This window comes from Panthera uncia, chromosome D1 (genome assembly GCF_023721935.1).
Source record: "Panthera uncia isolate 11264 chromosome D1, Puncia_PCG_1.0, whole genome shotgun sequence".
In the NCBI taxonomy this organism is placed as follows: Eukaryota; Metazoa; Chordata; class Mammalia; order Carnivora; family Felidae; genus Panthera; species Panthera uncia.
Window position 1 is genome coordinate 8,382,280 of NC_064808.1, and position 27,915 is coordinate 8,410,194.

At 56.1% G+C, this 27,915-nt stretch overlaps 1 protein-coding gene across 3 annotated transcripts; it reads right to left on the bottom strand.

Moving 5' to 3' along the window:
- On the bottom strand, positions 1–27,451 carry INCENP (inner centromere protein). Of its 3 annotated transcripts, none has more exons than XM_049644906.1 (19): positions 26,605–27,451; positions 22,820–22,970; positions 22,311–22,424; positions 20,662–21,461; positions 14,304–14,355; positions 13,437–13,494; positions 13,221–13,338; positions 12,031–12,082; positions 11,517–11,637; positions 11,303–11,437; positions 10,745–10,756; positions 6,218–6,327; positions 6,023–6,143; positions 5,670–5,792; positions 4,420–4,598; positions 4,146–4,209; positions 3,867–3,974; positions 2,264–2,414; positions 1–525 (listed from the first exon to the last, which is right to left on the bottom strand). In XM_049644906.1, the coding sequence occupies exons 2-19, from the start codon at positions 22,957–22,959 to the stop codon at positions 311–313; spliced, it is 2,673 nt and encodes an 890-aa protein (XP_049500863.1). In that variant the 5' UTR covers positions 22,960–22,970; positions 26,605–27,451; the 3' UTR covers positions 1–310. The 3 variants fall into 3 exon arrangements, with proteins under 3 accessions (XP_049500863.1, XP_049500851.1, XP_049500858.1); XM_049644894.1 differs by lacking the exon at positions 26,605–27,451 and adding an exon at positions 23,395–23,969; XM_049644901.1 differs by lacking the exons at positions 10,745–10,756; positions 26,605–27,451 and adding an exon at positions 23,395–23,969.
- Between the last annotated feature and the right edge of the window lie 464 nt (positions 27,452–27,915).

Here is a 27,915-nt window from a genome sequence, read left to right on the forward strand (position 1 = left end):
TTAAAGGAACAGACTTTATTAATCTAGCTCTCAAACACTAGAGGCTAAAATTCAGCTGAATTCTAACAGTCTATTTACAGAGCGCTATCTGCAGGCCAGGTGGGGCTGGGCAGGTTCTCCCCCAACCACCCGCCGAGTGCAGCTTCCAAACAGGCCTGCGCGACTTGCAACCCCGGCGCACAGAGAACATTTATATACACACAGCCAACCCCCTGGAGACGGAACACCAGGCAGGATGGCACCAGACCAACAGAGAGGCGGACAGACAGACACGCGCAGGGGCGGAGACTGCTGGGAACGCCTGGGGGCCTCAGTACTTCTTCAGGCCATAGGCCAGGCTGCTGGGGACCCTGGGGCCCAGCAGGGGCGGCGAGTTCCAGACGGCAGAGCTGGTGCGCTTGTGGTAGCGAGGCTTGCTCTTCTTGAAGATGTCCTCCAAGTCCAGCGGGAGGATGGTTCCAAAGAGCTCGAGCAGGTTTGGGGGGTGGTGGTACTGGTGGATGATGGCCTGGCTTAGCTGAGTGCCTACAGGGGACACGGAGGGTCAAGTCACCGCCTTGGAGCTCCTCAGGAGCCTCCCCATCCCCTGATCCCCTGTCCCCTTCCCCACCGCAGCCACATCAGCTCCTCCCTCAGAGCCCTCTTCCTCTCCCCTTTTCCCTGAAAAGCCTTTTTTTTTTTTTTTTTTTTTTTAATGTTTATTTTTAAGAGAGAAAGAGAGAGAGAGAGAGAGCACGCATGCAGGGGAAGGGCAGAGAGAGACAGGATAGAGGATCCAAAGCAGGCTCGGCGCGGACAGCAGCAAACCTGATGCGGGGCTGAAACTCACAAACCGTGAGACTATGACCTGAGCCCAAGTCGGACGCTTAACCGAGCCGCCCAGGCGCCCTCGTGAAAATGCTCTTATTGCCTGTTCCTACTGCCATGTTCCAGCAGCTGAGGCTGAACACAGGTCCTCAAGTGCTCACCTGGGCCAGGCAACCACAACCCCACAACCAGGAGGGAGGCAGCTCCTTTATTCTCCCCATTTCAGAAGGCGGGGCGGGGCGGGGGGGACTTGCCCAAAGGCATGTAGCTTGTGACTGGGGGAGCTGGGGTCTGGAGACCCGTCCAGCTCAGGAACTTCATACGCTGCCATCCTTGACTGCTGGGGTTGGCTACTTCTCTCACCGGCCCCCGGGTCCCACGGCACAGGGTGCAGGCTGAGGGGATCCCTGGGCCGAGGCACACAGCCCTGGCAACAAGGCCTCAGGAGGACCCTGGGGGTCAGGACGTAGGACAGGTGCCCAGCATTGCTCTGCACCAGGCCTTACGAACGAGCACCAACTCTCTTCATCCTAAACTCTCTTCATCCTAAATAACCCTTCTCAGCTGGGTCCTAGTAACACCCCCATTTCACAGATGAGAACGCAGGGAGTTTAGGGAAGTTGGTGACGGTCAACCACCACTAGGTGGCTCCAGCCATGCTGACCCCTGCCTGCTGCTACCTCCCAAATGCCCTGGTGTCAATAGTTAAGGGGACTAAGATGCTGCCTAGCGTGGAGTTCAAATGAGGTGACGCCAAAGTAAGCTGTCTTCTGCAGAGTGCTGCCCCCGCAATGGGACTCTGGGCCCTTCTGTCTGGGGAGTGGGCACCAAGCCCTGACCCCCAGCTCTGTAAAACTCTATGAAAGTGCCCACCGTATACGTACTGGCCCCGCTCCCTTGTCACCAGGTCTGTGGTGGCCTGCTCACACACACCCATGCTCCCGTTTAAATGCTGGGGCTTGTAAACTGGGGTCAAATCCTGCTCAAGTGGCCCTGCCTCAGGGCTTTCCTGCCCTCCCAGCTGCTGGAACCCCCAGCTCCAGCTCTCGGCGCACTGCCTAAAACCGGTGACTACTCTTGGCGGTATTCCTACTCCAAGCTGCTTACTTGGGTCCAACTCTCATCTGGCCCACTGGGTGAGGCTCCAAGGGGCGGCGTAGAGTCTGAGCTGGACCACCCAGCCCCATGCCTGTCGGCAGCCAGCCACAATTTAACACTTTTGTTGAGAACAGAGGCACCCAATATCGTAGTTCTGGTCCCCAGTTCAACCCACTGGCCACAGAGGGCCCACCCTTCCCTGGGTGCATCCCAAGGCCCAATACAAGCCCAATACAAGCTGCCAGCCCATGATGACAACAGCCTCCTGACACCCACAGCTGCCGACCCACCACCTCCAGGGTCCCAGATGTTGCAAGTGAGGAGCCAGGTCTCCCGGGGAATTGTGGGCCCTGCTTACCTCTGGCCCAGGTGGGGATGGGCTTCCGGGGATGGGCCTCGTCATCGGTGGAATCATCACTATTCAGATCCATCCCGTAGTTATCCGGGTTGATCTTAGGGGGCGGCCTGTGCCCCTGTGGAGTCATCTGATAGGAGGTACAAGCTGGAGACTGGAGAAGATAAACAAGGCTGTCAGCTCCTGTCCCCACACTCCCGAGCTGTCAGCACGGAGCCTGACGTGGGGCTCGAACTCACAAACCGTGAGATCATAACCCATGCCAAAGTCGCTTAACTGACCGAGCCACCGAGGTGCCCCTCTTTTCTCTTAAGTGTTCATTTACTTTTAAGAGAGAGAGACAGAGAGAAAGAGAGCACAAGCTGGGGAGGGGCAGAGAGAGAAGAAGACGCACAATCCCAAGGAGGCTCCAGGCTCTGAGCTGTCAGCACAGAGCCCAACTCAGAGCACGAACTCACAAACCGTGAGACTGTGACCCAATCCGAAGTTGGACGCTTAACTGACTAGCCACCCAGGTGCCCCTGTATCTTCCTTTTTCAAGTTAAAGTATGTTGCAAACATTCCTCCAGGTCAGTGTTTCTCCTTCCAACAGCTCCAGGGTACTCCCCTGGGCACCCCATGATTCGTACTTTAACCATCCGTTCGAGATGAACGTTCGGCTCCCTTCCAAGTTCTCAACATCATAAACTACGTTGCACTGAAAACTCTCCCGCATACGCTTTGTTAACAAGCGTTAAGCTGGCAGTAGCCTAAATGTTCACCAGTAAGGGCTTGTTAAAGAAATTCTGCTGTAAGTAATTGCCATCAACTGCACGGCCATCAAATATGAGATTTACAAGTGCTGAAACAGACATGTCTACAACTCGCTAAATGAAAGGGAAAATAGGGAGAAAAAAAATGAAAATGCCAAATGGCATATGTTATAGACTAAATGTTGTGTGGGTACCCCCCACCCCCCAAATTCTTCTGTTAAATCCGACCCCGCAATGTGATGGTATTGGGAGGTGGAGCCCTGGGGAGGTGATTAGGTCACAAGGGTGGAGGCCCCATGAGTGAGATTAGTGCCCTTAGAACAGAGACCCCAGAGAGCCCCCTCTCCCCCTCTACCACAGGGGACACAGGGAGAAGACTGTCACCAAACACCGAATCGGCTGCTGCCTTGACCTTGGACTTCTAGCCTCCAGAACTGCTGTTTAAGCCAGCCAGTCTGTAGCAATGTGTGACAGCAGCCTGAACAGACTAAGACAGTACGTGTAGACAGTGCCCATTTAAAACTGGGCATTGTGTGTGTACGTGCGTGTGTGTAGGTTTATATGGGTAAACATACAGAAAGATCTACACCAGATTAGAGTTTTCCTCTAAGGGTACCTTTCCTTTTCTTTACACTCTTTAAAAAAGTTTAGTTTCTTCTTCTTCTTCTTTTTTTTTATTTACAACAAATTCTACTTTTACAGCAAGGAAATACACCTATCGAAAAGGGTAAAACCACTTGGGCCAACCGTATCCTTCCTTTCGCATGGTCCTAATCTGTATCTGTGGCTCCAACCAGCGGGGAGTGAATAACCAGAGCCGGAGGGGCCCCCTCCACTTGGCTGCCCGGCCTCACCTGCACGTCCACGGTCACATTCAGGCCTTTGCTGGCCGCCGCGGCCTCCCTGGCTTTCCTCTGCCGCTCCTCCAGCAGCCGCTCCTCGGCCAGCCGTTGCTGCTCTTCCTGGGGCCCCAGGGGCGGCCGGATATTAGAGATGGTGCATGTGTGAGCCCCTCGCCCCCCAGCCAACCCCACACGGCTGGGCAGGCAGGCTGCTCCCGGACCGGGAGCCACCAGGCTGGCCCGGAGCTCGGCGCAGACCCCCGCAGGAGCCCCAGGCCCGCTCCCCTTTACCTTTTTCTTCTTCTCCTCCAGCTCCCTCTCCAGCCGCAGGGCCTTCTCCCTCTCCTGCAGCTCCCTGAGGACCAAGCAAGAGCCCGTCAGCCCAGGGAGCCGCCTCCTGGCCCAGAGCCCAAAAAGAAAAGGGCCTGTCCTTTTGCAAACCCCCGAGTGGAGGAGGGAGCTGCCTCCTGGCGACGGCTACGTGTGCCCCTTCCACGTGCTCACAGGAAGGCGGGCGTGTGACGACGGGGTGCCGCCTCGGCCAGCTGGGCAGCGGGCCCCTCACCTCTCGGCCTGGAGCCGCTCCTGCTCCCTCCTGCGTTCGCGCTCCTGCTGCTCCGCCAGCTGCCGCTCGTGCTCCCGCTGCTCCGCCAGCCTCTTGGCCTCGGCCGCCCTGCGCAGCCGCTCCTGCTCCTCCTCCCTCTTCTTCTGCAGCAGCTCCTGGTGCCGCCGCTCTTCCTCATCCTGTAAACGGAGCGGCAGGTCAGGGCCCTTGAGGCCAGCCCTGGGCTGGTGAAGCCAGGGAGGAGGTCTGGGAAGGAGGGAAGAGAGGCCACAGGGCCTGCTCCCTCCCAGAAGCGACGCCCACCCCCCCCCTCCCCGAGCCAGGCTCCCCAAGAATCTCCACGAAAAGGCATCTTGTGAAAATCATCTTTTTTTTTTAAGCTCATTTATTTATTTTGAGAGAGACGGAGTCAGCACGGGCAGGGGAGGGGGGTGGACAGACATGGGGACAGAAAGAATCCCAAGCAGGCTCTGCACTGTCAGCATAGAGCCCGACGCGGGGCTCAAACTCATGAAACCGTGAGATCATGACCTGAGCCGGAATCAAGAGTCGGACGCCCAACCCACTGAACCACTTGGGCGCCCCATGAAAACTGCTTTATATGCAGCTGCAAAGCCAGTAGTCAAGGGTAGAGACTGGAGCCAGACTTCACCAGCCGGTGTGACACGGGCAAGTGGCTTCAGCTCTCTGGCCTCAGTTTCCTCATTGATAAAACAGGAACAACAGTAACGACTACACCTCATGAAGTTACCGAGTTCGTACACAGACCATAGAACGGTGTCTGACACACAGAAAACACTAAGTAAATTTTGGTTATTAGTGTTATAATCCCCTAATGACACATCTGTGTTCCCTATCGTCCTGAGATAGACAACTCCCGGGGAGAGGTAGGTCCCTACTCTTACAGGCAAAACATTCAACCCTCACACCGACCCTGTCAGGTAGACGCTACGGTTCCCCGAGGGAATCAAAGCCCAGAAAGGTCAAGGAACCTGCCCAGGGTCACCCGGCTGGGAAGTGGCAGAGCTGAGACTGAAGGTCTGGCTCTGGAGTCCATCCACTTGACCCTTGAACTGCCACCCGCAGGAGGCAGGTTACTGTCACCATCCACGTCCCCAGGGTATTTGTGGAAACTCCTCAGGACTTAAAGCAACAAGAGCCACCACAACCAACCCAACAAAGTGGGGCGTGTCTGGCGACCCTCGGGGTCCTTCTGCGTCCTTGATATGCGAGCCCCTCTGCCCACGAACCTGTTGTAGCCGCCTGAGCCTCCGCGCCTCCTCCTCCTGCTTGCGGCGAGCCTCCACCTCCTCCATCTTCTTGGCTGCTGCCTTCTTCTTGGCCTTCTCTTCCGCCAGCCGCTCCTCCTTAACCTGCAGGGCCCACCCACATGTGCCCATTAGAGCACCCTCGTCACTCAGCCCTGCAGCGCGGGGCCCGGAACCGCACCCCCTGCCCCTGCGAGCCGGGCCTGTTCCCCACAGCCCGGGGTGGGGGGGGGGGGGACACCCAGAAACCACAGCCACCGAGTGGGACCTGCTTGGGGCCCGCCAGGGTGCAGCCCACCCCGAAACCTGGCCGCCCACCAGCCTGAGGCGCGCACCTTCTCGGTCTTCTCGTCGATCTGAGCAAACTTCTGCTCGATCTGCTTCTTCTTCTCCTCCTTCATCTGCTCCACCCGCTCCCGGGCCTGCAGCACCTTGCGGAGGCGCTCCTCCCGCTTCCTGCGGACACAGGGCGGTCAACCCGGGGGGCGGGGCCAGGGCCCGGGGGCGGGGCCAGGAGCTGGACCACTTACAGCTTCACCTCCTCCAGCCGCCGCCGCTTGTCCTCCTCCACCTTCTGCCTGCGGAGCTGCTCCGCCTCCTCCTTCCTCCGCAGGTTCTCCAGGCGCTGCCGCTCCTTCTCCTGAGGCGGGCGGGGCGGGGTGGGGTGGGGTGGGGTGGGGTGGTGGTGAGCGAGGCCCACAGGCCCCAGCCAGACTGTTACAGAGGCAGAGTCACCCCCAAAACATGCCTTCCTTCCCAACCAGACTGTGGCCTGGGGCTTCGGTCATTCTGGTGGGCAGCCTCCCAAGCACCCTTGACTGAGCCCTGCCAAGTCGCAGCGGCACAAAAATCAGGGTTCGAGATTGGACAGATGCTCTGATTATAACTATATTAAAGTGTACTTGAGAAGAGAAGGAAGATTGACATCATAGAGGGACAGACAGCTGTAAAAGTTGTGGTTAACATCTATAAAGGGGTGCTGGGTACATAAGCGTCAATTTATTATTTCTATGCGTTGTAACTTTCATACTTCGTGTACACACACTTTTATGTTTCTCAATATACGGGAAAAAAATATGGCCAAATGCTAACATAGATTACTATAGGCTGGCGAGATATGTTAAGGATGGTCTATTTTCCTTCATTTTCCAAACTTCCTGCGATACAGGCACCTAACGATTCTAACAACAGCTTCTTAAAAGTACTAGTTGGTTGTTTAGCAGATCAGTGCTGGAACCCTGCCCCTCTGCATGCCCAGAAAGCCCCACGGGCACGGCAGCCAGAGGGCATAGGCGGGGGCTCCAAGCTTTTCTTGGCTAAGGACCAGACTGGTACTTTCGCCCTGATGGCCAGGGCATGAGGTGGGGGCTGGGACCTGGGCCAGAGCCCCCCCCTCCCCCCATCACCCTCACCTGGCTCCCATCAGACTCTCATCTCTGTGCTCTGCCACCCATAGGTCCCTCTCCCTGCACTAGTGGCTGTCCATTTCTCCTTGGCCTCTGACCTTGACTGCGGATTTCCCACCTAGAAGTCTGGCGCCAAGGGAATACAACCCTAAGGATGGAGAGAAGGGCTCCTCCGGTTGCGAGGAAGACACATCTGCTTCTGCCACTGAAGGTGCCCACAAAACTGGACTACGTGGAACAGCTGTGTGAGGCCAATGTGAGCAGGCGGAGGGGAAGACCAGGCTGCGAAGCATCACTGAGCCAGCAGAAATTTACCATTGTTTTCCCCTCTAGCCTAAACTCAATGAAGTCTGAAACCCCAAAGGGATCTGTGGGGTACAGACAGACAGAACTCTGGGAAAGGCCCTTTAAATCTCACTTAAGGCGTGGGAAGGGGGAGTCTAATGCTCAGAGTAGGCAAAAACCCCAATTTTTGTTTGCTCTTTTCTTCTTCCTCTCGTGCCCCAGGCCACAAACAACCCTGTGGCAACGGGACAGCAACAGTTACAAGAACTTGCAGAGGCAAAACTCTGGGGGAGGGGGAGCTTCCTCTCCACACTACGGAGCTGTGATCCCCAAAGGTGATGAATGCTGTTGCTTTTTTCTGTCTCCCTACCAGGTGGCCCCAGATGCGGTCGTGGAAACACGCAGTAGAGCAGGGTGACAGAAGCCCCAGCTTCCTGGCTGGAGGACGGAGAGCGGGAGCCCCCGGAGAAGAGAAATGTACTAGATGCGTGGAGAAAATGACACCCTATGGTTGTTTGTGAACTCCGAGGCTCAGCCCCAAGCTGCAGATGCATGGATCTGACCATCTAACTATTATACCAAAAACTCTGAGAATTAAACTCACAAACCACCTGCCAGATCCCATCCTGACCACTGACCAGCACACCCAGGGCAGATCCAAGAGTACCACAAAGGCTTTGAAATCGGGACACTGGAACCATGTCCCACAGAAGGAGGGGTGGGACCTGCAGCCTGAACCAAACCAGGTGGGTCGCTGTTAGAGCAAGATACCAACATTCTCTCTCTGACAACATGCGGCCTCATAACGCAATATGCAAAATGGCCAGGATATAATCCAAAACCACTCAGCACACAAAGAACTAGGAAAATCTCAACTCCCATGTGAAGACGATCAGCAGCCACCAACATCAAGGTGACAGATTGTTAGACTTTTATCTGACAAAGACATCAAAGCCACTATTATAGAAATACTTCAACAGTAATACATTCTTCAGACAATTGGCGAAACAGAAAATCTCACTGCAAGCCACTTCAGCGGTTGCTATCACTACCTGGGAGGTCGTTTTGTGCCTCCTGCTCTGGAAAAGAAGTACCAGCTGAACTTGCCACCCTACCCTGACACTGAGTGCGTCTACCGTCGGCAGTGAGGGAAGGCGGGAGGGCGTCCTTCCCAATAAAGACTTAGCGCCCCCTCCCAGCACCGTGGGGTCCTGGGAGCTGTTCTGGCAATAAAGGTTACTGGGTGGCAGGAGCTGGAGAGAAAAACAAAAAAACAGAAAATCTCAGCAAGAAGATCTAGAAAAAAGCAAAATGGAAATTTCAGAACTCAAAAGACAATAACGGAAATAAGAAATTCAGTGCATGGGTCCAAGGGCAGAATGGAAAAGACAGACAGATGTCAATAAACGTATAGATCGATCAATAAAATGAATCTGATCCCAACAGAGAGAAAAAGCTATGGAAGAGAAATGAACAGAGCCCAAAGGACTGTGACGACACAGAACGATCCACCACTGGCGTGGGTGTCATCGTCACCCATGATAGAGGGGAAAGAATGCGACAATGAAACAGAATTTCTTAGAAATAATGGCTGAAAACGCTCCAAGTTTGGCAGAAGGTATAACTTGACTGGTCACCCAACCAGCAGGGGGCCGACTTCCACCCACTGCTCTGTGGTGGGGAAAGTACTATGCCTTCTCTTTCTGCCCCAAGTGCCCACCGGACTCCTGCTTCCAATTGGGCTCAGCAAAACGTGTTTTACCCCCGAAGTTTGGGTGCTAAAATTTCCCAGCACAGGTCAGAGAAATGATCCTGCGCATTGGAAATTTTGTAGAAGCAAGATTTGTTCATGTCATAGAATCCAAGTTCACCCTCTGCCCCAACCCTCCAAGGTGGGCTGGGTTGACGCTGCTCCCCAGAGGCCACCATCAAGGCCAAGGCGGTGGATGAGAAAACCAAAAGCTTATTCAGTCCCTTCGGCCTCCAGGGGCCTCAATCGAGCAGTCTCTCTACCAATCACTAAAAACCACCTCCTACTGAGTCCTGTGCTAGGTGCTTGATGGACATGACTCTGGTTCACTCGTTTCTATGAACGGACCTCTGATCTCATTTTGTAGCCAAGGAAACTCAGCCAAAAGTTAGGAAACTAGTCCAAGGTCTCAAGGTCCCTGCGATCTACTTAGGCCCCTGTCTCCTAACTAAGAACTGTCCCACTGCCACCAGATGCCCTGTGCAGGGATCTGGGTTCCCCAAAGCAGGAAAAGGCAGCACCCTGGACCTCTTGGTCATCCCCATAAAGCCTGCCAGGCTCCCATCAGTCTGTGTGCGACATGGGAGTTCTCTGTAGGAAGAGCAAGTCGGAGTCCAGTTCACTGCTGTGGGCCCAGGTGCCTAGCAGGGGCCTAGCACACAAGTAGGTGTGTAAGGCCACACAGCCTGCTTGCTCGCATACTGGAAGGCATGCCAGTGCCTCGTTCACACAGAGGGGACCAGCCTCCTTGCCGCACAGGCAAGTTCAAGGCCTACCTGTCTAGCGGCTGAGAAGCCCCTTGACCCGCCAAGCCCCAGACCCTCGGCTAGAGGCAGAAGCCCTCCTAATAGGAGGCCCTTCAAAGCGCCAGTGGGGACAAAGGAACGCAGGGGCTGCAGCCTTGTAACCTGGGAGACCCCAGGGAGCCAAGACTGCAGGCTGAGCAGATCCCAGCCTTGTGGGGCTCCCTCCTCAGGGCCCGTGGCCTGGCTCAGCTCTGAGGTATCTGAGAAGAGAACAGCTTCTGTGGCCTTCTCTCCAGAGGCTGCTGGTGGTAGTTCTACCGCTACCCCATAGGACCCAGCCTACAACGATGGTCTCCCCCCCCCCCCCCCCCCCCCCCGCCCCCCCCCCCCCCCGCAGGGCCCCCCCCCCCCCCCCCCCCGCGGCTCTGCGCCTCAAGGCAGTAGCTCAGGTCTGTGATCCAATAAACCTCAGTGGCTCTGGGGACCAGAGACCACCTGTCTGTTCTCTTCGCAGCCCCAGACCCTGAGGGGAAACCCGGGGCGGGGAGGGAGGTGTTGTGGGGAAATCCAAGCTGTGGCCCCGGTAAACAGCAGCAGGCCGCACCCCCTCTGCCTCCTCTTGCTTCAGGGAGGCTCTGAGATCGAGACTCGGCCTCCTGGGGGCAGAGACGAGGGCAGAGAGGACCGGCCCCGCAGAGGGAGGACAGCCAGAATGGCTGCGCGCCTCCAGGCAGCCACCCCCTTTACCGCTCCCGTTCCACCTCTGGTGTTAGTGGTTCTACAGGTGCGGGTGGGTTTGCAGGAACAGGGCTACGGCAGGTAAGTGCTAGGGGGAGCTAGGTTACAAGGACAGGAGAAGGCTTTACTTACAACGAAGCTGCACTGTGGAGAGGAGACAAGGAAAAAGCCAGGAGTTAATGCCAGGCTTGGGGACGTCCGGAAAGCAGGCCACCCTCTGGGCTACGCCAGAGTCTGCGTGGGGCCTGTGCCCTCTCGTCGGCAGCCCCCCACCCCCTCCCATCTCACCAGACCTCATCCTCAGCGAGCACAGCGTCCACGGGTGTCCCTCGCCTTAACTACTCAAGCCTCCAGAGGGGGGGTGGGGAGTGCGGGGGGTGTGGGGATGGATGGTCACGGCCACGGCCGGCCACACCATTTCTACTACCAGCTCAGGGCTCAAGACCCAGGAGTCACGCTGAGCCGGCCGAGCCTCTGAGCTGCACTGCAGAGCCCAAGAAGCCAGAACAGTCCTCAAACGTTGAGGCGGCCCAAGGCCGTAGAGGCTGGAGCTGGCCCTTGACCGGTGCCAGGTCCCAGCTGCCTTGGCCCAGATCCACACCCCTCCCAGCGGCCTAGGGGACAGACCGGAGCCCTCAGCCATGCTGCCCGGCTCTCGCAAAGCACGGCCAGGGGTCCGGGCTCCCTCACCTTAGGGTCCACGCGCAGGGGGGTGTTGCGCTTAATGAAGGATTTCATGACGCTGCTGCGGGGGGCCGAGGTCGGAGTCATGAGCATCTGGTTCCTCTGCACGGTGTGCAGGAAGGTCCGGAGGGGCCGCACCACCTGCGGGGGAGGTAAGGGTGCAGGGTGAGGACTCCTGGGCATGGCGGGGGCCCCAAGGGGGGGGCAGAGGCCCACTCACCTTGCTGGCCGGGCAGGGTGGGGAAGGGGTCTTGCTCCTGGGGGGCTGCAGCTCCTCCTCGTCCTCCAGCTGCGGCTCCTCGTCCAGCTCACTCACGGCCTGCTTGTAGCTGCGCTTCCTCCTGCCGCAGCAGGGTGGAAGCAGCGTCACGGGGCCGACCCCGGTACCCTCCCCAGGGCCCTGGCCACACCCCATAAAAGGTCGCCCTGTGAACAGAACTGGGCCCAGCTCATAGGGCACCAGACTGAGAGGCGCTGCAGAGGTGGGGCCTTCCTGACCAAGCGACCGGTCCTAGGTCACTCGGCCAGGAGGATGCAGACGGTGGGGCCTAGGATCTGGTCACCCACTCCCAGGCCCGCTTTGTCTCATAGCGGCGGCGAGCCACCTCCAGCACTAGGCCCCGCCCCTGGCCACATTCCCACCTCCCCACCCTACCACCGAACAAGGACCTGAGGTTCATCCCCCTCTGGGCCCCTCCGAAGAGTCGCCTATACGCCCCTACCCAGATGCAAACCTGACACTCTGGGGTGGCTCCTTGGGGCCATCTGCTTGGTCAGTCTTGGGCTCTGTGAAGAGAGCAATTTTGGTGAGGCCGCAGGAACAGCTCGGAGGGGTCGGGGGAAAGTGTCCTCCGGCGGCAGCCATGGCGGGGGCAAGGCTCTCTTCCTGGCAGATCCCAGGGTGGCCAGCGGCAGAAGCCATCAGCCTTAGCACCAACCGGCCTCGAGAAATCTGTGGAAGTCCGGAGCCCAGCATACGATCCCCAGCCCGTGGACCCCTCACCCCCATGCCTGGCCTCGGGGATGAGAACAGGAGGACAGTCCCACTGAGGTGGCCCCACCGTGTCCCGCCCCACCTCTAACACTGACAGCTAGGGGGTACCCTTCAGGAGCAGAAGCCCGGAAAACTGTAGACTCTAACAGACCTCTCAACAGGCTTCAAAATCCCACCCCTCCAGGCCTATCAGCTGAGGCTGCCATGACAGGAGGAGGGGAGGGCTTCCTGTACAGGGTCCACACATGGGGCACGGGGTCAGTCTGTTTTGCTTCACTGCTCGGGGGAAGCACCAGTTCGCCCCTAGCCGTTTAACCTCGCAGGGACCTTGCAGCTCGCCCATGGGCTACGGCGCTGGAGTGGCCCTCGTCGCTGACTCCATCCTAAAGCTGGGGAAGCTGTGGACCAAGACCTCACGGCCGCAGTGCTCTTCCCACCGAGGAGACGTGAGCCAGACGCTGGGCCACCCCTGGCGGCCTGGGAGCGCCAGAGCCCGTAGCTCTCCTGCTCTCTTCACACCGGGGACCCACGAAGGTGAGAAGTGAGCCAGCAGCAGAGACATCACACGAGGCCAGGTGTTCACACCCCAGCACAGACCTCCTCCCACTGCCCCCCCCCGGGGAGGGGTCCAAGTCTGCGACCTGGCGCATTCGGTCACTACCCCAGTTCAAGCTGCCCCCCTCACCTCACCCGACTTCACACACCAATCGGCCTCGGCCACTCACGTGGCACTCGGCGACAGCTCCAACCAAAAGGTGGGCAATGAAACCTGCAGACCCAAAGATCCACGCCCCCCCCCCCCCCCGGGTCTCGCTTACCTCTGGCTGGAGAGCCCAGGAAAGGGGCCTCCCTCTCCCCCAAAAGAAAGTCGGGTCAAGGCCACCAAGGCCAGCACGACCCTGGGTATCTGCACACGGCAGGAAGACTCACCTTGCTGCCCTTTGGAGGGCGTCTCCTGGCCACCAGCCACAGGCTGCGAGCCAGGTGTGCTAATGGCGATCTTGGTGGCACTGCGGGGCCACAGGGTACTCCTGTCTTGCTTGGGGCCCTGGGGGAAGGGGGGGAGGGGAGGAACCGAGGCTTTGGGGTCTGCACCTGGGCCTCAGGGGCCCTTGAGCCCTCCCCTCCCTGGCCTGCTCGCCTTACCTCTGGCTCAGCCGCCTGTGCAGGCTCGGCCTCCTCGCTGGGCCGCTTCTGCTCAGGGCTGAAAGCAGAGCAACAGGTATGTGGGACCCGCCCAGCCAGCCTGAGTCCTCCTCACAGGAGCACCTCCCCACCCGTCAGACGCCCTGGTCTGGGTCACAAACCCACAGCGCCACCCGGGACAAGAGGACAGCAGCCAGGGCCAGGGGCTCCCTGGAGCGTCTGCGGCCTGGGCAGACAAGGGAGGTCAGCTTCTGAATTCGGTGGCACTCACCCCATCAGGGCTTGGTTCGGCATGTCGGCCGTTTGCCGGCTCCACCCCGACCCCTCGCGCCCCCATGGGTCACTGTCTCTTGACCCTTGTGAGGCTTGCTCTCCATTCGCGGGAGGGCCAGCAAAGCCAGCGTGCCTCCCCGGTTTCCCTGTCTCCCCACCTCAAGCTCTGACCCTCTGCCCCAAAGCAGGGGCAGGAGGACCCTAGTTTTAGTGATGGCAAGATGTGGCCTCAAGGAAAAGCGGTGCTGGGGTGTGATTGGGGTGCAGGGAGCACGCGCGGCCGCCCTGCCGCCCCCTTTCCACCACAATAGGCACGTGGCTCCTCAAGTTCGCAGCAGGCCTCTGGATTGGACTCCCATGGAGCCCACGCCCTAGGGTAAGGCTGGAAGAGTCAAGGCCAGGCCAGAGCTGACACCCGTGTCGTTTGCTGCCTGGTTAGAATGGGGGGAGGGGTGGCCGCAGGACCAGGCAGTCCCCACAAGGAGGGAACGCTGGGGCACGGGAAATGCTTCCACTCCTGGGACTCACCTAGACAGGAATCCATGTGCCCTGCCCAGCCCTGGAAAGGTCCCCAGACCCTGGAACTGAACTCACCCAACTTTCTGGGGCACCTCAATATTCAGGAGCCTCTCCAGGTAACTGTGACCTGAGGGGAAAACAAAGGAATGAATGATGCCTCACAAACCGGCCAGGTGTCACTGGCCACTCTTCATCTACAGCCAGACCTCTCCTCCCCAGAGACCACCCTTCCCTTCACCGGGTACGGAGACCCTGCCTGCCTGAGCAAATTCCCTCTGCTCCTAGGATCCTCGATAGAGCTGCTGGCTTTATGTCTCCTATTCCCTAGCTGGCAACCTGGGCCCATCTGGGAGCACATCTTGGCTCCTTCACCGGGCCGGGAATACCTTGGGAAGAGAAACCATGTCTGCCTCCAGGTCCCCAACATCCAGCACGGGGTCCAACACAAAGCAGCTGATTCATTCAACAATTATTCTGTGGTACCAACACGTGGTATGTGTGGTGACAGAAAAGAGCAGATTTTGAAAGGCTACGGGGAGCCGAACTGGTCTAGAGGCTGGGACGTGAAGGAAAAGACGGTCACAGACAAAGGGGGAAGAGTTGAGACAGAGAGAAGGACATCCAGGCCAATTGTTCCCACAGGCTATTTTCAGACTCCTGAGAGTCAAGTGCCCAATCAGGGGATCGATGAGGTCTTAACTATTTCCACCCCAACACGAAAACGTAATTTCCCCCTTTGTGCTGTGCTTTGCCCTGAGGGCGCAAAAGCAATGAAGCAGTGCTAGGTGAGAGTCTGAGCACCAAACAGGTTGTGAAACCAGACTGTACCCCACGCTCGGCACAGAAAAGTCCAAATTCACTTAAGAATGTCCTTGATGAAAGAGTAAAAACTATGAATTTTATTAAATCTAAACTTAAGTACCCTCTGTGTGGTAGAGTGGAAAGTATGTGCAGCGCCCTCTGCTATATACTCCTGTCTCTGGAAAGCGCTCATGTTTGAATTCCCAGCTCAACTAGCCGTTTTTTTCATGGAACGACTTTTAATTGAAAAGGCAACTGACAAACCATAGTTATTCAATCTTGGATATCTGGTAGACATTTTCTTTAAAAAATGAACAAAGTTAGTTGTCACCTAAAAACAACGAATAAGGGGGACCTGGGGAGCTCAGTCAGTTAAGCATCCGGCTTCAGCTCAGGTCATGATCTCACGGTTTGGGGGTTTGAGTCCCACACTGGGCTCTCTGCTGACAGCGTGGAGCCCACTTCAGACCCTCTGTCTTCCTCTCTCTCTCTGTCCCTCTCGCACTCACTTTCTCTCTCAAAAATAAACATTTTTAAAAAAGAACCATGAATATCTGCTATCAATAATTAAAAAATGATTTCCCGCCCCAAAATAGAATTTCGAAAACTATGTATACACGGCCAGAAGCTTCGTAGCTTCCCAATACCTACAGACTTTTCTGATGAGATGGGAAAACAAATGTGCTCCTTTTAAAAAATAGATGATGAAGGGTGTCGACATTAGGCAGATGTGCATAACTCAGTGAGACAGCATTTTCCAAACGATCAAGGCATGATGCTACAAAACTGCACGTGGAGAAAAGTTCCATTCAAAGTGCAAGAGGGGTGCCTGGGTGGCTCGGTAGGTTAAGCCTCCGCCTCTTGATTTCCACTCAGGTCATGATCTCACAGTTCGTGAGTTTAAGCCTCACATCGGGCTCTGCACTAACAGCACGGAGCCTGCTTGGGATTCTCTCTCTCCCCCTCTTTCTGCCCCTCCCCCTGCTTTCTCTCTCTCTCTCTTCCAAAAGTAAATAAGTAAACATGGAAAAACTAAAAAAAGAAAAGTGCAAGACGGTCCAAGGTGGGATCAATGATAGTTTCTGATTCTACCCTGCAACGAGCCTTTAAGAAGCTACCACTGGTTGGGGCGCCTGGGTGGCTCAGTCAGTTAAGCAGCCGACTTCGGCTCAGGTCATGATCTTGCAGTCCGTGAGTTCGAGCCCCGCGTCGGGCTCTGTGCTGACAGCTCAGAGCCTGGAGCCTGTTTCGGATTCTGTGTCTCCCTCTCTCTGACCCTCCCCCCGTTCATGCTCTCTCTCTCTGTCTCAAAAATAAGTAAACGTTAAAAAAAAAAAGAAGCTACCACTGGTGGTGTTGAGTATGCACGAATTTTCTGGAAAAAAAAAAAAAAAACGAATATGCACAATTATCCAAAAAGACGTTTAAAGGACTCCTTTCTTTTCCAACTACGTATCTGTGTGAGGCCAAGTTTTCTTCATATGCTTTAACCGAAACAACACAACGCAACACAGGGAGTGCAGAATCCGCTGTCTTCTTTCAAGCCACACGTTAAAAACATCTGCAAGACGTAGAAGAGTGGCAGCCTCCTCACTACGGTTTTGTTTTGGAAAAGAAGTATTTTTGTCATAATAAAAACAAAACAAAACAAAACAAAAACTAGGGACGCCTGGGTGGCTCAGTCGGATAAGCGTCCAACTTTGGCTCAGGTCATGATCTCACGGTCCGTGGGTTCGAGCCCTGCGTCGGGCTCTGTGCTGACAGCTCGGAGCCTGGAGCCAGCTTCGGATTCTGCGTCTCCCTCTCTCCCTGACCCTCCCCTGCTTGTGCTCTGTCTCTATCTCTCAAAAATAAATAAGAAACGTTAAAAGTTTTTTTTAAATCTAACGTTAATAGATAATAGGTGTGTTGTTTTTTTATATCAGAGTATTAAATAATACTTTTAATCTTTTTTTTTGAATGTTTGCTTATTTATTTTTGAGAGAGACAGACAGACAGACAGACAGTGCGAGCAGGGAAGGGCAGAGAGAGAGGGAGACACAGAATCCGAAGCAGGCTCCAGGCTCCGAGCTGTCAGCACAGAGCCCGACGTGGGGCTCGAACCCACGAACCGTGAGATCATGACCTGAGCTGAAGTCGGACGCTTAACCGACTGAGCCACCCAGGCGCCCCAATACTCTTAATCTTTAATATCGAAATAATATTACTAGAGAAAATAAAATTAGATAATACTGAAATTTTTTATTAGTATTTTTTTAGGGGCATCTGGGTGGCTCAGTTGGTTAAGCGTCCAACATCGGCTCAGGTCATGATCTCATGGTTTGTGAGTTTGAACCCCTGTCAGGCTCTGTGCTGACGGCTCAGAGCCTGGAGCCTGCTTAGGATTCTGGATTCTGTGTCTCCCTCTCTCTCTGAGCCTCCCCCGCTCACTCTCTGTCTCTCAAAAATAAACTAAAAACACATTAAAAATTTTTTTTAAAATATTTTTTTAAAGTAGGCTCCACGCTCAGGGCAGAGCCCAACACAAGGCTTGAACTCACGACCTTGAGACCGAGACCTGAGCCGAGATCGAGTGACGGATGCTTAACAAACTGAGCCGCCCGGGCACCCCTCAGTTTTAATTTCTAATACAGTGAACTATCAGTGTCTAGAACCCTCACAATCAAAAGCTCTTTGGGGTCTTCAATAATTTTTAAGACTGGGAGCAGGTGCTGAGACAGAAGGTTGAGAGCTGCTGGTCTAGGCAGAAGGCCATGAGGCAGGAAGGGGGGGGTTTGCGAGGTGAGGCTGAGAGGCAGCTGGGGTGAGGCCGGCTGGGGCCCAAGGGTCTAAGAGAGGGAGGGAAGATGAACAAGGGGCTGCAGCAGCAAACCACGAGGCCCAGAGGGAACAGCAGCAGGACCCTGTTTCCGGGGGTGGGGGGAAGCCAGGCCTGAGCCGGCGGGAGGGGGCGGTTTGGGTCCAGGCCTACAATCAAAGGAGGTGCCTGCTCCCACTGGTGGGAGGGGAGCCAGAAAGGCTCCCCTCACGGCCCACCCCAGCTCCGTGCTGGCCCCTGAGGGAGCAGAGGGATGAAGAGAGGCCCGTGTGACCACACAACTATTCCACTGGAATGTCAAGTGCCATCTGGATGCCATTCGGGCCTCGGGCCCAGGGTGGGGGCAAGGGAGATGGCGTGAGGCCTGGCAGAGGGCCGGATGGGCTGCTCCCCAATGCAGAGGTGGCCAGGGAACGGCAAAGAGGAGCCCCTCCTGAACAGCAGGACCCTCCAAAAATCCTGAAGCGGCTTCCGCCTAGCCGCTTCCGGGCCCACCTGTCCTCCCACCACGGCACCATTTCTCTGCCCGGTGGCTCCCACCGGCCAACACGCGCCGGGCCAGGAGTGCGGGGGCATCAGCGCCCCTTCCCAGCAGCCCCTCGCCTCAGTGCTCCACACCGACTTCCGGAGGTTCCCCCGCAGCGCCAGGCCTCCCCGGTCTCGCTTCCCCACAACCCCGCTGCGGGCATTTCCTGCTCCTCCAAAATGAACAAGTTGCACTCAAATCCTGACATCGAGGCTGCTTCCGGGGGAACCCAAACTAAGACCCCGCTTCCGAGTTTGCCCGGCCAGCCAAGCCCTCAGAACCTGGGCGTCAGGAAGGCCTCCGGGAAGCCTCTCTCCCCCACGGTTAAACACCCTGCGGCTCAATTCAGTTCAGGGGCAGCCTGGCCACAACCAGACTGAGCTTGGGAACACAGGCTTCTTGGGTTGTACCTTTTAAGACTGACTGAGCCTGTGCCACATCCAAGCATTAAGATGGGCTCTCGACCCATATTCAAGGCAGGTGTTATCACCATTTAACAGATGGGAAAAACAAGGTCCAGAGAAAGGTGTGCCCAAGGTCACGGAGGCTGCGTGTGACTCCTGGGCTTAATCGCCATGATTTACTGTTTCCCCCCGCCCCCGCAGTTTCCCTCTTCCTTCCACCTCAAGGTGGATGAGCCCTGGCCTGGGAGTGAGACAGACTTGTCTAGAGTCTCTCCCCCACCCTCCTTCTGGAGCTCCAGGCTGACCTGCTCCGTCACACTCTCCAAGGATCAGATTCAGGCCTGAGGTAACCACCAAGGCAAGTCAGAAATATCTCAGCCATGTTGAGCATCCGAAAATGGCCCGTGTGCCAGATGCCTGGACTGCATGTCCTCAAGCCCCATGACCCAGAGCAAGCCCTTCCCCAGGTGGGGATGAAATCTGGCGAGGGGAGGTGTCCTTACCCACTGGACCAAGCCCCACTCCAGGGTTCCCCACAAGGCCTCCTCGGCAAGCAGCCGGCCACCCCGGAAAAGATGAATCGTGGGGCTCAAGCCCCGGTTTCCCAATGTTACAAATTCAGTGGCCACTGTAAGCTTCAGCTTCCTCCTCTGTCAAGTGGGGAAATGCTAACAGGCTAACAGTGTTTCGCAAGGGCCAAATGAGAACCTAGTGTTTTATAAATCTTGGAAGTGCCAGGCAGATGTTGCCTACTGTTCTAATACCCACTAACTTAAAACCTGGACCTTCTTCTCCAACAGCCCCACTGCCTCACTGTCCTCTGGCTGGACCCTGGAGACAGCCTCCTCCCTGGTCTCCCTGCCTCCTTCTCTCCCTTCCTTTTGGCCATTTTCCCCACAGTGCCAGGGACCTTCCAACGACCATCAAGGGGCCACATCCTCTGCATCGATGGGGTCAAGCCCAAGCCCCTTGTACGGCACATGAGCCCAAGAGACCCTATCTTTTGCCATTTCATTCCTCTGGGTCTTCACACAAGCTGTTCCCTCGGCCAGGGATACCTTTCCCCACAATTTTCCCACCTGCCGAAAGCCCAGCCATCCTTCTTCGAAAGCCTCCCGGCTCAGACCCCACATCCTCCACACAGCCAGCCCTGACTCTTAGAGCTGCCTATCCTCCTCCGTGGCTCATCGCACCTGCTCCCACCGCAACCATGGTCCCCTGAGCTGGGACCAGAGGATGACAAAAATGGCTCACGTAACAGCTGAGGCCCACACCAAGAATTTTCCGTAACCTGCTCAAGGTCACAGGGCAGGTGAATTGCTGAGCTGGCACTAAATCCAGTTCTCTGTCCCTAAAGGAGCCTGCTGCCATGACAATCTACATCTCTTCCCCGCAATATCCCCAGCGCAGCAGTTTGCTATCAGGAGGCCACAAACGCGGCCAATGTCCGTGAGCCTCTGCAGGAAGACAGCCAGACACGCTGGCCCTGGGTAAAAGGCCTCGGTTTGAGCCTCAGCACGGCCATTAACCACACTGTGGCCAATCTCCCTGGACCCCGGTTTCCTAATTTGTAAAATAAGAGAGTTGGGCAGATTTGCGCTGTCCAATACGATAGCCACTAGTTTAAATCTAAACTCAGTAAAATGTAATAAAACTAAAAAAATTCAGTTCCTCCATCACGCGAGCCACATTTGGGGGCTCAACAGCCACACGCGGCTAGCGGTGGTTTTGAGATGGGGCAGCATAGATATGGCACGTTTACCCCGTCGCAAAAAGTTCTAGGGACAGCTCCTTGCCAGATGGTTCCCCAGAGCCACTCCAGCTGAGCCAGGCACCAAGGACCATTCACCACAGCCCTACCTCCTGTTGGGCCCCCAGACTCACAGATGATGCGGGCGGAGGCAGCTGGCTCTTCAGTGGCTTTCTTGCCAATCCTTCTGCTTGACCTGCGGACTGGCTTCTCCTGTTTGGCCACCAGGGAGTACTTCTGGGCCAGCGAGACCTGGCGGCCCGGGGAGGACGGGGCGATCAGGCTGCGCCGCACGCATTGCGGGTCTATGTGGGCGCCCGTGGGCGTGGAGCAGTTATCGGGCAGGATGGGAGCCAGCACCCGCTCCTGCCACGGCGAGGCCGGAGAGCCCGCCAAATCCTGCGGGCCCGGGGAGGCCTGCGCAATCCTGAGCTTGGAGGCGGACCGGCTGGCTCCGCCCCCTCGGCGCTTGGGGTCCTGGGGTGTAGCCATCAGGGAGCTCACGGTGACAGACGCCAGTCTCCCAGCCTCCGGCTTCTGGGGTGTTGATTCCTCATCGGATATCAAGATGCTGTGGGAGGCGGGAGCCGTGGCTACAAGGGACGGAGTCGGGGAAGGAGCCCGGGCAGACTTGAGCCGGCCCAGGTGCAGCTCGGCACTCTGGCGCTCACGGACGCCGATCTCCACCACAGGCACCAGCGGGCCCTGGGCCAGGCTATTTTCAGGCTCTTTGGCCAGCACCGTGGGAGACTCGGGGGTGGGCGAAGGAGCAGCCAATGCTGCGGTGGCTGCCGCCGCCGCGGCCGCAGCACGGGTCACCCGCCGCAGGACGGAGCCGTTCTCGCCGACCACCGTGGCCAGCTTCTCCACCTTGTCCTTGCTGCGGAGGTGCCGGGAGCTCAGCTGGCTGCTCCGGGTCCTTCTGCGGGACAACCTGCTGGAGGCAGCAGAGCAGAGGCTGAGACAACCCGACGGGGCAAGGGGTACCCCCCCCGAAAATCGAGCAGGGGGCACCAGTCTCCCCAGGAGCCACTAGCTTACATGGAGTAGGAACCGGAGGGCTTGGAGGCAGAAGACCGGCCGAGACCCGTGGCCGCTCCTCTCTTAGCCTGAGCCTCCTCGCCTATACACTGGGATATTACCAGACCTCACAGAACTGCTGGGAAGACTAAAGTCATTACAAACTTCCCGCTGATTGAGGTCACACTGTGCCAAGCATCTCATTGGAGGCTCTACTCCACAAGGTGGCCCTGAGAGGCAGGGACCATCCTCCTCACCTTAGAGATGAGGAAACTGAGGCTTAGAGGTAGAAAATGAACCCGAGGACATCCAGCTGTGCAGGGGCAGAGCTAGAATGCGTACCCTGGACCACCTGACCCCAAGACCCAGCCTCTTTCCCCCTGTACACCGCAGCCCACGGCCATTTCCCCGGACGTTATCAAGTGCAGCAACAGGCAGAGCCCCTGGTCCATACCTCTGGCTGCTTTGACCCACGCGGAAGGATGGATTCTCTTTCTTCTCCCACCTCTGAAAAATCCTTCCCAACTCCAAGGCCCAAACACACATACATGAACACGCACATGCACACACACACGCACACTCTGGACTCCATGGTCCTGGGTCACACTTTGTTTCCTTGGGGCATTTCACCCCTCAGCATGGCCCACAGGGTACCCACTACTACTCCTGCCGGCCTCTGCTCCCAGTTAACACCTGCGGATCTAAGTCTCCCGGCGGGCTCCAAGCCTCCAGACCCAACATGCCTAGTTGACCCTCCTCCCACCTTTTCCGGATGGGGTCTCTGTTTTCATCCTGAATGTAAGAAACCCGTCTCTTCTTCCGTCGGTTCTTCTGAGAAGGTGTTTTGGGCATCAGCTCGGGCTCCTTGCTGAATTCACTGTTTGGTACGAGGCGAGTGATGTTCATGGCTGCCCGGGAACCGCCAGCCCACTTCCCCAACCCAGCCTGGCCCCAGCCCTTTCCTGGCAGTGACAGGTCAAGCTCGGATGACCAGCACCAAGGTCTCCTAGGCCACATGCAAGCCCCGTGCCAGGCCTGCAGGGCTTCCTCCCGGAGACGCAGAGGGGAGCAAGGCTAACCAGGCAAGGGTCCGCAGCGCCACCCCGAGGGCCAGCTCAGCACCTCTCCTTCCCCTTCCCATCACGTGAGGGCAGCCCCCAGTACCAGGCACTCTGGGGGAAAGCCCGGCAGCCTGTCTGTCTTGCAAGTCAGGTGGGGAAGCAGGCTGCTGTGTCCCCACCGCGCCCCCTGCCAGCTCGGCCCTGCCTTTACCTGGTGAACATGCGTTGGGCCTCCTCCTCAATCTCTTCGAGCCACACCAAGTCCTTATTGTCCACGTTGCAGATAAACTCCATGAGCTTCTGGTCACACAGCTCCAGCAGGTGAATGGGCCCCGGGGCTGTGGACCCCATGGTGGCTCTGTCTGGTGAGAGCAGACAAGAGGCACAAGGGCTCAGGGCTGGGGGCTGGAACCCGGTGCAGGGGAAGGGCCTGCCGGGCCGCAGCACCCATCGCCGATGATCACAACCACCCAGTACCTGAATCAGAGCCCCTTCCTGCCCACAGCCCCTCCCCTCCACCCAGAGATGCAGAATTCCAAATGCCAACCCACCGGCGTCAGTTTTGCAAAAAAGAAAATGCTCGTCGCCCACCCACAGCACGCTGCCCCCAGAAGTCCACACTTCCCAGCCAATTCTGGTAGCAACAGTCCTTACAAGTGGCCTTTTCGGGGGCTTAAAATGACAAGACATGGCCACCTGCTCTCCTGGATCAAGGAGAAACTGCAGCCGGCACAGGACCCCTCTCTACCTGCCCAAACACAGGCCTGTGGGTTCTCCTCTTACTACCTGTGGGGGTGGGCAAAGGCCAGACACAGCCACCCTGAGCTACACACAAGCTGACCCCTGGCATCAGGCCAAAGAACATGGGTTCCAACTGCTCCTTCAAGAGGCCAGTGAACACAGGGTTCTGCATTCCAAAGGAGTTGGTAAGAAAGCAGGGGTCTAGAGACATGCTCGTCTCCTAAGAGTCCCCACAACCCTCTCCCTTGAGCTGAAAGGTCTTAGAAATGGATGAGAGAGCATGAGGGGAGTAGATAAGCAACGTCTTATTTTTAATACAAAATCTACAAACCCAACATCCTCCTTTTTTTTTTTTTTTTTTTTTTTTAACGTTTATGTATTCTTGAGAGAGAGACAAGAGTGTGAGCCAGGGAGAGGCAGGGAGACAGAGGGAGACACAGAATCTGAAGCAGGCTCCAAGGCTCTGAGCTGTCAGCACAGAGCCTGACGATGCTCGGGCTCAATACTCATAGACAGTGAGATCATGACCCAAGCCAAAGTCGGACGCTTAACCAACGAAGCCACCCAGGTGCCCCAAAACCAATGTCCTCTTAAAAAACAAAAACACAGGGGCGCCTGGGTGGCTCAGTTGGTCGGGAGGCCGACTACAGCTCAGGTCATGATCTCGTGGTCTGTGAGTTCGAGCCTCGCATCGGGCTCTGTGCCGACAGCTCAGAGCCTGGAGCCTGCTTCGGATTCTGTGTCTCCCTCTCTCTCTGCCCCTTCCCTGCTTGCTCTCTGTCTCTGTCTCTCTCAAAAATAATAAACATTAAAAAAATAAAATAAAAAACAAAAAAACCCCAAACCAGCAACTCATGCATCCTCCTTAAGGCTGTTGTTATAAAATCATCATTGAAGCCCCCACCCCACCCCCAGAGGAAGAAGTATTCATTACAGTCACAGCAGGGGCTCAGTAAATATCCCCACAGGGGAATGAATATGTGTCATCAGCCATAATAACAGACTGCATATCTTATGCCCTGGCAGTGACCCACCACCCTGGCCTACACCCTGAAAATCAAGAACCAGGCTGATAGAGCTCAGCCTCTCACCTAAGATGGAAGCTCCTGGAAGGAGGAGCTAAGTCACTGATCCCTTGCCACCTTATAGAGCTTAATGCCAGGTCCTGTGGCAGCTTCACAAGACTTCTGGAGGCCTGATTTCCAGGGCACACTAGCCTTTGTTCCTCAAGCCAACGTCTGTATCTGGAAGCTTCTGTCTCCTAATTGCACAGCTTACTCGTCACCTGGATCTCAGCAACTCACCATCCCATCCGTCAATTTCAATTCTGTGCATAGCACTTGGGGGACTGTGTATCTCTTTGCTTACAGCCTGTCTCTGCCCACTAAACGTTTGCTCCCTGAGGGCAAACCCTGGTCTGTTTTGCTTGCAACTGAGAGCCCAGAGCCTGGCACAGTGCCTGGCATGAGAGGAATACTTGTTAAATGAAATCAATTCCATCTGTCAACTCTACACCTAGAAATAAACATCCTACAGGTACTTCTCCCAGGCATACACACAAGGACACCAAAAGAGTTCATTCTATACATGTTAGGGCATGCCATACACAGGTTAGATGCCAGGGACAGCGCTAATTGGGGCAGGGCCAGTTGGGCAGGGCGGCAGAAGCTTTGGACAGAGACAGCTCTGAAGCCAGCCAATCACGGGCATGGCCTCTCTGCTGCCATCGCTCCCCCCCCAGCCGCTCTGTCCCGGAGCTCAGCCCTGGCAAAGTGCGGGACCCCAGAGGGAGGCCAGGAAAGAGAAAATTGTTTTAAGGAAGCCAAAACCCAGACCAAGGTTCACTAAAGAGCTACAACAAGCAACAACTGCTATCTTTCTTTCCTTTTAAGTATTTGTTCAAAACAGCAAAGTTGATGAGAGCTTCTTTTGCAAAGTGCAAAAAAGTGTTTGGGCTTCTTCCATGGGGAAGTTTGTCCTTAGAGACCTCAGCTTGGCTATTTAAAAAGGGTCACTGGGCCACCTGGGTCAGTCTGTTGAGCGAGCCACTTCGGCTCAGATCATGGTCTCATGGTTTGTGAGTTCGAACCCGACATCAGGCTCTGTGCTGTCAGTGCCGAGCCTGCTTCAGATCCTCTGTCTCCCCCACCCCCGCCCCTCCCCCGCTCATGTGCACGGGCAGCTCTCTCTCTCAAAAATAAATAAAACATGAACAAATACAATAAAAACGGTCACCGTAAGTTAGAAAAGAGGTGACTGAGAAAGGAGGGATCAGCATATCAAGGAGGCTCCTGTAAAGAACGAACAGCAAAAAATCTCCGGCCAATCTAAGAACCTGTGTGCACAAACCAGGAACACCCAACATCCCACCAAGGGAGAAGGGAGCTCACTTTCCTCCCCAAATACTTCCCTCATACCCTACACCAGACCAGAGGCTCCACCGGCCTCCTTTGCAATGCCTGTTTTTTGAGGTGCAGGAAGTCGGAGACTTAACCGACCGTCTATCACACCTTAGTGAAAAATGGTCATGATCATAAACAGCTGTTCCACGGAGTCCTGTCTCCATACTCAGGTGGGGCATCATCCCATTTAACTCTCACTACAACCTCGAGGATACCTATGTGCAAATGAAGAAACTGAGACAAAGAGAAGTTAAGTCGAAGTCACCTAGTATGTCAGGGGCGGGGCCTGGATTTAAACTGTGCTCTTAACCACAAGCGATATCACCTCCTCGATTTCAGTCTCTGAAAGGTAAGGCCTGCAGGAAAGGCCACGGCCGCCGGATGGTACTGAACCGCTGACGGTGAACGTCCCTGGGGAGGGACAAAATGAGGGGCAACACTGGCCTCCGGAAATGGTCAATTTAAAACGTTGCTCAGCTGGGGGGGGGGGGCGGGTGGGAAGTGTGGAGCGTGGGTTAACTGTACAGAAAAGTCATCGGGCATAATTCCCGGTTGGTGTGCGCTCCCTGCGCGTCCAGGTCAACAAAGGGCTTCCTAGCACAAAACAGGATGCTAGGCACCCGGGAGGTGGGCGCGGGGATTACTTTTTCGGAACCTCGTGACCTAGGTGGAGGATAAGGGGTCATCTCAGGCCCCAGGACCAAGGCAGGTCACCACTTGGAAGAGGTGACCCGTCCATTCCCAGGCCGCCGGGCAAAGGGCCGGGGGTGTCACGCCCCCAGTCCAGAGTTGGCGGGAGGGTAAAAACTCGCCAACCACCCCCAGCCCCGCCGGCCGCCCCGCGCGCACTCACTCGACTGTACCGTGTCTCCTAAGTGCTTCTCTGATCCAAGTCCGGCGGCCACCCCAGCAGAGCCTCCCGCGGGCCCAGACCCTCGGCTCCGGATCTCCAGGGCTCACCGCTTCGGAGAAGGGATGGGGCGCTACAGCGCGGCGAAACCTACGAATTTCAAAACTGAAGACTCGACCAATCCCCAGTAAGTTTGTCTCGACGCTACAAAACTCTAGGCCAATCAGATAAGAGAAAGCTCCAGCCCGGCCGCCTATTAGTTACTCGGGTTGGCAGTCTGCGGGACTAAGAGGCGGGGAAAGGAAGCGTTGAAACTTTAACCTGCTCAGCTTCCGGGAGCGGAGGCAGGCGGCCGACAGAGGAAGTCGCCCTGGGTGGGGAATGCGCGCCCAGCGCCTCTCACGCCGGAACTACAAGCCCCAGCATGCCCTGCGAGGCCCCGCCGGGCCGATACCTTAGATCCGTGCGCCTCGCCGGAGCTTTCGGCTTTGCAAGTTTCTTACTTTAGCTTTCTCCTCCGTGCTACACGACATCCTTTTGCCCTCTGCCCTTTTTGAGAATTAAAAAGCAAATGCTTTGTAAATCGCACCGGACTTTGTATTTCTGTAGAGCCGTCTGCCATCTCTTGGATGGGAGCAGACTGGGTCCCATCTATAATGGCCTCAGTGTTTCTTTGGAGCAATGTTCTCAACCCCGGCACTTTTGTCCCACCCTCATTTGGCAATGTATGAATACGCTTTCTTTTTGGGGGGGCGGGTGGTGGGGCTACTGGCGTCTGCTGGGTACAGGCTGGCCATGCTGCTAAACACCCTATATTGCATAGGACAGGTCACCCACCCACTCCCCGCAAAAAAAAAAAAAAAAAAAATTGTCCAGTGGCAATATTGCCACTGTTGTGAAGCTCTGCTTTAATCAGTCAGTCTGAGTCAGGGTTGCCATTACCTGTAAAAGAATGCAGTTAAATCTGGAAGAGGTATTTATATGCCAGTGCTCATTGTAGTATTAGCCGAGGTGGAAGCAACCTAAATGTTGTATCAACTGATGAATGAATGGATGAAGAAAATGTGGCATATGCATACAATGGATTGTTATTCAGCCCTTAGGAAGAAAAATGCTGTCTTTGGCTACCACATGGATGAACCTTCAGGACATTTTGCCAAGTGAAATGAGCCAGTCACAAAAAGACAAATACTGCATGATTCTGATTGTAAGAGGGGTCTCATGCAGTCAAACTCTTAGACACAGAAAGTAGAGTGGTGGGTGCCAGGGGCTGGGGAGGGGAAGGAAAAGGGGAAGTATTCAATAGAGATAGTT